The sequence below is a fragment of the Sturnus vulgaris genome, chromosome 2, assembly GCF_052056855.1.
Source record: "Sturnus vulgaris isolate bStuVul1 chromosome 2, bStuVul1.hap1, whole genome shotgun sequence".
In the NCBI taxonomy this organism is placed as follows: domain Eukaryota; kingdom Metazoa; phylum Chordata; class Aves; order Passeriformes; family Sturnidae; genus Sturnus; species Sturnus vulgaris.
Window position 1 is genome coordinate 101,929,440 of NC_142244.1, and position 11,108 is coordinate 101,940,547.

Consider the following 11,108-nt stretch of genomic DNA (forward strand, 5'->3'; position numbering starts at 1 on the left):
CATTAGAGGACTAGCTTAAGTAGATGCCCACACTTATATGTAGGTACATATATCTCCATGGATGGATGCATGCAGACTGTGTGTGTGTGTGTGTAATACAGTAAAAGAAAAACTATCAAACCTATTTTAAATGAAATATTATTTAATTTCCATTGTATGCACATTTCCAGTGACCTTCTAGAATCTGTGGACTTATTGCTTATCAGATGAGAAAAAAATACCACAACAATTCCATGTAGAGATTGCACTGTCAAGTTGCTATAGCATTGAGTGTCATTGATTTTTACCTCATGATGAATGTTTGTTTTCCTAAGAATAAATAATATCAGAATTTTATAGAGCAACCCTCACATAAGCAAATAAAAAATGAAAATACAGAAGTCTATAGGTGTAGCAAATTCGTAATACAATCAAACAGTCAAGACGTTTCTAAACACAAGTTTGAAGGGCAGATAGCTGGCAAATATTTTTTTTTTAACCCAGTGATGCTTTGGACCTATGCAAGAATAGCTAGAGAAATCCAGATGGAGATCTTGACTAACAATGAGAAATAAATGATATGGAAAGCCAGAAAAAGTAACTTTTGCAATAGGAGATAAGGAAATAAATTCAACCCCAAAACATTATTTATTGGAAGCCCGGTATTAAGAACTGATAGCTGCAAAATAAAGGCTTGTACCCTCAGGAACAAAAAACACCCAAAACTAAAAACAAGGAAACAAACAAAAAACTCTCCACAATCTCCCCCGACCAAATTTATAAAATTTGCATGTGAACACTTTAAGATTATTCAAATATTCTTGACTATTTTTAGCTACAGAATTTGAATTCTTAATGTAATTTGCAATATTTAATTCATTTTGTTCAGTATTTGCATAAATTAAATGCATGAATGTCTGAGAAAGCCCTAGTAAACTCTGTCTGCCTTTGCTGGGTGTTTTTTGTAGAAAATGATTTGAGGATGAGAATCCACCACCAGAGAGGTAAAAAGTCTTTTCCTCTTGCTTCTCTTTGCCCGTCCCCTTCCTCTGCTCCTTCCTGGCACCAAGCAGGAGAACTCAGCAAGGTGTAGGGATGGCTGCACATCAGCCCCAAGGAATGGGGCAGCTGAGACAATCAAAACCTGAGCAATTAAACATCCCCAGCAATATTGTTCTAGAGAGTAATCTGCATGAATCCAATCATGAGTGCTCTTTATGGACATTTAGTTCTTTTTTTAATTTTGACTGACTGACTAATGAGGTACTCTGAGATGGCACAGCCAAGGGCACAGGAGTGGTCTCGCAACTATTCTAGTCTCCTAGAATAATTGCAGTTAAGGAAAAGGACATTGAGAAATTTCATAAAAATCATCTTCCCCAAAGCATTTAAACCTGCTCTGAGAAAAGGACCAGAGAGCCTGATGGGAAAAATCCTGTGTAGAGGGTAGCTCAGATATTCCTGTCTGTGACTGGGGTATTTGAGCATGGGTACCCCACACGTTACTGTGGCTGTTCACCCACTCCTGTCACCCACCTGGGGACACCGTGCCCTTGTCCCGTGATATTGACCCTGCAGCAGGTATCAGGGAGGGAGAGAGGTGAAGTCTGAAAGGAGGAAGGTGGGAGTCTGCTCATCTCTCCTGAGGTAGACATCTTGCAGAAAGCAAGAGAAAATGGAGTAAGTGAATTTTAGGTGCATTTCCATTGGTATTTTAGGTTTTTGATCTTCTAAAATTTTAGCAAATGTAGTCTTGCTTTACATTGTTTAGTTTGATGTGCCCATTAACAGCTATTTCATGTTCTAGCTGAAATAGTCACATATTTAAACACCAGCTTTGCATTTTACTCAGCCCTGCATGCAGGCAGAATGAGCAGAAGTCAGTTGCCCTTTATCCAACAGATTTCTGGTCAGAGCAGATTATCCTTCAAATCTAGGTCACCAACATGCTTTTGTCTGATGTAAAACAGAATAATGTGCCATTCCCATTGATAAACTGGCCAGCCTCTTCTTTCCTTGGAGAGAGACTGGCAGAAGTTATTCAAGAGCAGTCAAGTCTCCAGACTTTACTGTCCTGAAAGAATTTAATATCCAGTCAAATTGTACCTATAAGACTAACAGATCACTGTATCTGGATATTTTAAGGCATTACTTTCATTTAAAATAAAGGAAAACAAGAAACCAAAACTGTGTCAGGATTCAATCTGCTGGGTTTTTAGGAGGAATGACTATCATAACATTTATGGTGCTTGCAAAATAGTAGTTCACCTGCTTCTCCCTCCCCTAAAATGAAAACATTCATCATATTATATATAAAACTTGAAATTGCATAAGAAATTTTAATTAATTGTGTTTGCAAAATTTAGACAGGAGCTGTTCTTTACTAAAGAGAAAGTTTTTTGGTTTTTTTTAGCAAACCACTCACCCTTACCGACTGTATAACCTTTAATATTAAAGTAATTTTTGAAAAATTTTGATTTTACGAATAGATATTTCAAGCCAGGAAAATATTTTTACTCAGAACATGTTTAAATTATGTTACTCTTTCAGTTGGATAATGTTCAATTCCTACTCGAAAAGGGCGAAGCCACATTAACTACCATTTCATTATTGCATTAACAACAGTTCACTTGCTGTTCTCACAGACTGCGTAAGTAAATCACTCATGCTTCAGAGATCTTTCTGCTGTTTATTGGAGACAGAACATACTACTAAACACAAGTTTCCAAAACAAGCCTAAATCTGTCCATTGGAAGTCCTCACCAAAGACAACAATGACCAATTTCTCTTCCATTAATTAAAATGTCTATTTATTATCCAAGGTCTGTTTTAATTAGATTCCATAAGGCATGAGGGTTCAAATGAGAGCAAAAGCAAACCCCAGTGAGCAGGAAAATCACTGTTAAGAGAGGCAGGAATGGGGTGATTGCCACAGTCATGTGCAGATGGGTCATGATGGAGTGTCATCTTGCAGTAGGATTGGTCAGAGACTGTTTATGTTTTTGATTAAACATCTTGGTGAAGATTTAGGAAAAACTATATTTAAACCAAATTCTGGGAAGCATTTGATTTGTACTTTGGCAGGATTGAGGTGAGAAGGTGACAATTTTACATCACCTTCAGGTCCTGTGGATTAGGAAGAAGTGGGAATGACATCTGGCATAGGTGAGCTGAGATCCAGAGCTTTTCAGGCTGTAAGAAATCAGAGAAGTTTTTTAGCGTCCTATGATATTATCTTCCAAACGCAGCCTTTCTAACATGAGGAGATCTCATCTATTTTTTTCTTCCTTATGCAAAAAAATGCCTTTATCTCCTCTTTGTATTTTATCTACTTTTGCTATGTGTTCACTAGGCTTGAATTACTACAAATACCACTTGTGTCCAAAAACTGATTGCATCGTGAGTAGATAAAATGGCAGAATGGCATCTTCTGTTTTGTTTGCCCATTTCCTGACTGTTGTTTAACAGAATGTTTATGTCAGAATCATATATGTGGTAATTTCCCAAACTCATAAACGAGGAAAAAACAAAACCATTTTGATCCCACTACGGTCTATGTAATTAGGGTTATCTTCTGCAATGTTTAACCTTGCACTTATCAACCTTGTATTTAATTACTGCTATTTTGTTACTTAGTCACTCATCTTTTAGAATCCTTCTGGAAAGCCTGGCTTAGCTTTATCTGCTTTGAATATCTTGTTTCACCAGTGCACCTTCCCCTGGGAGCCTTTGTCCCAGCTTATTTATAACTCAGTTCCTCTGAGTGGTTCTCACACAGATTCTTAGAGATCCCCTTCAGTGAATCCCCCAGTTTTGAAATCGATTTTTTACTCCTAAACTCCATTACTGCCTTTTAAACTGTTAATCTATGAAAGGACTTTGCCTTTCATCTCCTCACAAATGAATTGAATTGAATTTTGTAAGAGGCTTCTGTGAGGAACCAAAGGGGATTTGAAAGTCCAAAATATGATTCTCAGCTGAACTATCTTCGTCCACATACTCAGTGACTGCAGAGAACTGAAAGCATGTAAGCATGACTGTCTGCAAAACCACACCATGAATTATGTAAAGTACCAAGAGATGGGAGGTGTCTCCAAGTCATAAAGATGATTTAAGAATGAAATCTCCAAAGATATTTTGGTGTCCATTCCCTAATGATTCCATTTTGCATTCAAGTCTGAATTGATTCCGGGTTTCTAACTTTGTGCTTATGAATACCAAAAGGAAAATTTCTCTGATGTTCTCTATCCTATACCTAAAATTAATCATCTATGTCCTTGAAATTTAATTAAACCAGATAGTCTTTTAAATAGTTTTCCACCATATGTTGCAAAAAGAGTAGCAAAATTAAAAGAATAAATCACATCAGAGAGTAAATTAAATACACTGTTTGAAGCCAGCCTCTCTCTCATTTTCCTCATTGTTAAAACTGAGTCAATGCTGACAATAAGCATTTAAAAATGATGAGGACCAAGCACTTCAAAATGCATTGTACAGAAAGCTGAGCATGGAAGGCATTGAATGGGCTAGATTTTCTAAAGTGTTTTCCCCATTTCTAAATACTTTGGTGTAAAACTGGTAGTATTGAATACATTATAGCCCTGATCGAGTAGAAATAAAAGCTTTTCAAAAATTAATAATGATAAAATAAAACCATTTCGGTAGTATTACCCCCATTTATATGTTGCTTACTGTAAAGCTAAGTCAAGAGAATTTAATGCCATCAATTTGTAAAGCACAAAAAGAATCACTAAATTCATAAAGGATAATTTAAAATATGAAAAATGTGTAATTCTTGTTTAATGAAAATTGTTTAAAGCCAATACCTAAGCCTGTTCATTATGACATCATAAGACAATAGTCATAAACTTATGTTGTTGAAAAAGCATCTATAGAAAGTATTTGCCCACATCTCAGGAAATATAGTTAGTTTTCAGTGGATAATTCTTCTAAAATACTCAGGGTGTGAACATCTGAATGAAAACTATCGAAAGAACACTTTTCTCTTGCTATTAATTTCTTTTCTGTTTCTCATCCTAGTTTATGACCCTTTTCCCTATACCTTAATCAAGGACAGATGGAGTTGTGACTCTGTATTATGTAGCACATAATATCACATCCCTTCAGAAAGCGAAAGTTAGTAAGTTCAATGGCAGTGAATTCTGCCACTCCAGTTGATGTCCAGTGGCTTCCAGCTGCTCTTTGATTCTGGTTTTAAATTCTGTAAACACATGAATAGTCTGGGATTCATGCAAGATCCTGTCCAGTTTAAAATTAATATGTTTTAAGTGTAGTCTGATTAAAATAATGATAGAGATGTTTGAAAAGTCATTTGGACTATTTTATTCTAGTGACTAAGCTAGTGAACAGGTTGAAGACTGTCAATTGATGAGTGTCCATGGCAGATATGTCAGAGGGTATGAACTGAATATGACCTTGAGAATGAAGAGTGACTCTGCAGCCTCCCCAGAAGGTACCCAAGGAAAGCTGTGCAGTATTTTACCAATCCTTTAGGTCAAAGGAAGACATATCCACTATTTAAGGGAAAGCACTTAAGGTCAGTTCTTCATCTGGAATTTTGAATTATAATTTTACAAAATATTCTTTATCAAAAGGTATAAATTTGTTTTTCTTTCTCTGTGACTATTCCCCCAAGTCCTTTATATATAACAGGATGTTGGGAGATTGTCTGAAATATCAAATTGTAGTTTTGTCATAAGATTATGGTGGTTTAGAGACAGATTTTTTTTAACTGCATCCATAATGCTAAAGTAAATCAGATGGGGGATTTGACTGTTCCTGAGGCCAGATATCAGGAAGTGGATCATGATGGCAGTGTGTGGCATCAGTCCCCAGTGGAGCACATTTGTCTTGGAGAAAGTTTTTTGGTATGATCTACCCCAGAGTGAGCTGAATCACAAGCAACATGAACACTGAACTTCAAGAACTTGGGCTGATTCCCCAGCTCCCCTCAGCAGCATGGAGAAAGCCTTTCTGTCCCTTCTGCTTCGTTTTGGGTGGAAGCTGTTTAGGGGCTCAGAGGCCAAAAGGACACAAGCCCACTCCTGCAGTCTCATGGCAAAAGTATCCTCTTAGTACAGACGTAGATCTTGATATCTCCAGGGTTTCATTGTTAATTTTCAACACCATTACCCTGTTTCGTTGGAAAGGGCAGAGATCTCACCACCCTGAGGTCTTTCAGATGATGTCTGGTCAGGTAGGGAGCTCTGATGGGGTCAGGTCTTGCCTGTGAGACCTGGCAGGGCTCAGAGTGCAGGCACATGCCAGACTGCAAAGCTCCTTTGGCTCCTGGGGGATTTCACTGTTAAAACTCCCATGGTGGTTATGCAGCTCTGGCATCTCCAGGACTGGACTGGGGCTGTGAGGGCTCTGGCTTTCCTTGCTTCTGGTGGCACTTAAATGATTCCAACAGCTTCAGCTTGGGTGTACCTAGTGCTGTGTTTGTGTAAATGCATAATACCAGGCATAGTAACAAGTGGGTATAGCAAGACAATGCTATTCTACTAATCGATTATTTAGTCTTTGAAAAAGGTTTTTGTTGGGAAAACAGTAACAAACCAATCCAGAGATTTATTAGGGAGAAGGAGATTCAAATCTGTTCAAGCAGATAGGGAAACTGAGCCTGTATCACTCATACCCCAGGTGAATGCTGTACTTGTACTCAGGTTAAATCTCAGCTGCTGCAATCCTAAATAAAAAAACTAACATGGGGACTGGACATGCTTCCCTATGGCTTTTGTGAGAAAGAAGTGGCACAGGCAACTACTGTCTGGGTGGGAAAAGCAGGGCTCTAAATCCCATTGGGAATAAGTGGCTCCTTACAGTTAAGGGTTGGGTGCTGAATACCTTAAAGAATTTCATTTAAACATCCCTGTCCCTAAGCTCAAATGGCTTCCCACTCAAGTTGCTACAGTGTAAGCTTAAAAGGAAGGCTGTGACATTGAAGATGAATTGCTCAGCCCCGTGTGACAAAGCTGTGATCCACCAGGTCACAATGGAAGTCAGGACTCTCCAAGCTTGCGTTGAGCTCAGTACTTTTTATTCTTCCCACAGATCTCTCAGGAGCAACAGAAATTAAATTTTTAAAAAATGAATGAAGTACATATGGCAACACAGCTGCTGAAAATCTGTTACCCTTTTTAATCACCTCTCATGTCCTGGGCATGCATTTTATCCTTCAAACTCAGTAAAATGAAAATCACTGAGAGGAAGGCATCTCCCTGTATTAGTGGAGGACTTGGTAGTGTTATTAAGTCATTAAGTCATGCAAGAAAAGGCTTGCCTAATAAGGCTATCCAGAACTTAGGTCTCAGTGGGTTCATCTTTAAAATACTTTACCTACTTATAATCACTAGGGCAAGCAGAGTTTTCACAGAGGTACTGCAAACTGCAAATAAAATTGGAAAAGGAGAAGACTATCCTTCTTTTTCTTAATGATGGTGAACTTCTGAAATGAAAAGGTTGTAAGCCCTGGATAAGTGCTCAAACAGCCTTGCAATGATGCAATTTTCCACCTGTATATGGATACACTGTAGAATAGACCTTCATGCTGAAGTGACAGGGTCTCCAGAGCACTGTTTACTGCCTACCCTCCTTCCATAAGCATTCAATGCCATAAGCAGTCAGAGTGACTATTTCTCATTTGATAGCCTTGAATCACACTGCTGGTTATTCACCTTTGTGTGTCAGCTCCAAGGTAAGGAGAGCAAGTTGGGTGATATATTCAATTCCAGTCCTGGAGCTGGGGAGAGAGAAAAGTGCTGCTATTGAAAAAGGTTCTTCTGTGAAGGGGCAATGATTTACATCCTGAATAGGTGCAAATTATCCTTCCTTCCCATCCTCAAGTTCAGCCAATATATTCGTTATTCAATATCTTGCTGCTGTGATGTTTTTTTTTCTTGCAGTTTTTGATTTTCTGTTATGTCCAGAAGGCTGTGCTTTGGTAAGAGTTATGAGGGAGTATTTCCAGTGAGGGATTGGCCTTGTTATCAGCCCAAGAAGTGGTCATTTTCAGTCAATAGTGAAGCATCTGTTGGTCAAAGAAAAGGTCTTTAACTAGAACAAGCTCCTGAACTTACAATTTATCCCTGCTGGAATGAAAAAGAATAGAGCTGGTTTGTCTGCTGGTTTTGAATCCTTCATGGAGAGCTGCCAGCGACTGTTAACTTGTGTATTATTGTTCTATCAGACAGGAGAAACATCAGGGAGAATTTACCAGCATAGTCACAAGCCTTTCATCACACAGTTATTATAGTGATAAAGTTCAATGGTAGTTACTCACCTCTCCAAAAACAAATATCACCCACTCAGACAAGAGAGAATGGATTTCTGCAGGGTGATGCTACATTAGCTCGTGCTACTGCACCTGACTCCCAGCTAGCACTAAATCCGAGTGCCCAGTACACTTTGAAGTGCTGATTGTCAGAGCACTCCTGTGAGCAAGGAGGGACCATGATCTCCCCCTGTTTTGTAGGGTTGGGATGGAGCTGTAAGGCTGCTGTGAGCATTGGAAACACACTGACATGAACTTGCTCCCCTGGATCTCTGGGTCATTCAATTCAGCCTGGCTGGAGCAGACATCCTGCTACCAACACTACTGTGTTTCCTCCCCACAGAAAGCTCCAGGAGAGCTATATAAACCTGTGGAGTCAAATATCTTCCCTATAGGGCTGGGATACAGCTTGCTACTCAGAGCACTTGATTTAGACATAGCTAGAAAAATTAAAGCTCAGATTCACGAACACTAGAAGTCACCTGATTTCCACATATTTTTTATGTGGGCTTTAACTTCTTGTTTGTCTTTAAAACCCAGACGTTGTATCATTGTGGAACTAGGTAATTTGCTGAGGTGCTTTGGGGGAGTGCAGCTCAACTACTCAACTACATGGCATGCTCAATGGAAAGGTGATTTTGTGTCTTATTTGTCCTCTTTATCCTCCAGGAAGACGAAGTTGCTCGTGACAGTCGATTCAATTTCAGTGGCTATGGCATGGGCCACTGCCTCCAAGTCAAAGATGGCACAGCAGTCAAGGCTCCACCACCCAACCCACCCCCAGCACCGCCCAAGGATTCGGATTCCATCAAAAAGAAGTTTGTTGACCGTGCAAAAAGGATTGATACAATATCCCGTGCAGCGTTCCCACTCGCCTTCCTCATTTTCAACATCTTTTACTGGATTACATACAAAATTATACGGCATGAGGACATTCACAAGAAATAGGCAACTCTGGTTCACCAGGACTTCTTAGCCAAAGTCATCCACATGTAAATAAACAGTGAAATGTCTTTCTGTCAAATGGACTAAGGATTTCTTCCCCACTCCCCCAGAAAACTGGAGAAAAAAGCAGCAAAGAGGAAAAACAGTGTAGAAGGAAAAGTGATTCCATTACAAAATATGCCGTGATACCAATAGAGGCTCCCCCTATGTACTCCTAGTGTGTTCTTCCAGATTCAGCATTGATCAGACATCTACAACTGGGGCCAAGTTTGACCCAGCTTTATCAACAAGATATTACCTTTCAGAACAAAAGAGAATCAGAAAACAAGCAATTCTCCTAAAACATCTATCAAGAGACTGTGGTGGCTACAGTACAGTGAGTTGTAAGAGGACCAAAATTTTTCAGGATAATGTTGCCTTTCTATTTGAAACAAGTCTACTGAGCTACATTCCATGACCATGTCTGTAGGTAGTGGTTTCACCAAGGAGTCCTTTTGTGGGTTGTAAATTATTTCTACTGATAGGGGAGAGGGACAAAATAAAAAAAAGAAACAAAATTTATACTTTATTATCCTTGTGGGTGTGCATTTTAATATTATCTTGCTTTACTAGAATTGTAATTTTGGGGTTGAACTTGTGTGTCATGTGATTTATTTGATAGTTGACACTCCAAAACCAGTGAAACTGCCCGGTTTATTTCTGTTGGGAGACAGTGCACTTATTTAATTTTATTTCTGCTGATTTTACATGCAACTTGAGGTGCCAAACTGTATTTTACCTATTGTGCTACCCTGTACCACACTACTTAGTAAGAACTTGTTTCCTCAAAGGTGTAGCTCAGTTTAGCATTGAGTTTCTATTATTGCTCTCATTGTAGCTGCAGTCAATAGCTCTATAGGTAAACACAACTTGTTTACAGACCTCTAATTTATATCTTTACTCAAAGTGGCTATCATTTTAAATATCATTAATTAACCTAAGAATTTTAAAACTGTACTGTGATTTTCAGAACCTGTTACCTTTTGGTGCCGGATCTGCGTTATTCAAATCCTTGCTACATGTTTTAAAGTAGAAAATTTAAAAAAAATTAAAAAAAAAAAGAAGAAAAAAAAGATGGTATTTTTGCTTACATGGAAGAAGACAACCTGTAACATAAGATGAGTAAAACATTAAAATTTTACACTTGCTGTAAAAGGGTTTATTAAAAAAAGGTATTTGTTCAATTTCAATAAAGCTAAATGTGGTACTAAGATTTCTTCACTCTTTTCTTCATTTGCAGCAGCAGCAGCAGCAGCAGGGCTGTTCGTGCCACAGTCCAGCTCTTCCACTGCTCTGTCAGCAGAAAGAGGGTGAAAAGCAGCCTTCTGCTGACATGACTTTGCACGCCAAATTTGCCTATCTATCCTGCAGCAAAGGGACTACTGCAGCCCCTGGGAGTACGTCAAGACTGTCAGAAGTGTGTCTGGGATATGATGGGAGCATTTCTAGAACATTTGTATGTGCTGAGTCAGGCCTGGGGGAGGAGGGATGCTGCTCCCCTCTCACACCATCCCTGCACAGCAAGAAATACAGCCCAGCTTTACATGTGCTGTGCCTGGCTTGGGAGTGTCCTGAACTTTCTTCTGGCTTTCTTACAGCTTCACCACTTTGGTGAGCTGAAGGACATGCTGAGATGGCCTGTGCCAGTTTCCTCTTGTAGACATTGGAGTGACCAATAGTTTAAAAGCAGATCAAGAACTGCATTCAGTTTTTTGTCCTTCCCTTGAGAGGCCCAAATACACACACTGTAGCTGCCCAATACAGACATTTTTTCTCACTCCCCTAATGAGATATGGTACTGAGACATACTGAACCTTCAGCATCTCTCACTCTACTTTTGCTACTGGACCAG

The 11,108-nt window shown here is 39.1% G+C and overlaps 1 protein-coding gene across 9 annotated transcripts in view; it reads left to right on the forward strand.

Moving 5' to 3' along the window:
- GLRA2 (glycine receptor alpha 2) overlaps positions 1 to 10,467 on the forward strand; it is a 122,255-nt gene extending 111,788 nt beyond the window's left edge. For all 9 annotated transcript variants that reach the window (XM_088160213.1, XM_014875890.2, XM_088160216.1 and 6 more), the window contains one exon: positions 8,942 to 10,467. In XM_088160213.1, coding sequence (XP_088016339.1) covers positions 8,942 to 9,220 — 279 coding nt within the window. In that variant the 3' untranslated portion in view covers positions 9,221 to 10,467. The remainder of the gene's footprint in view (positions 1 to 8,941) is intronic.
- Positions 10,468 to 11,108: the final 641 nt, after the last annotated feature.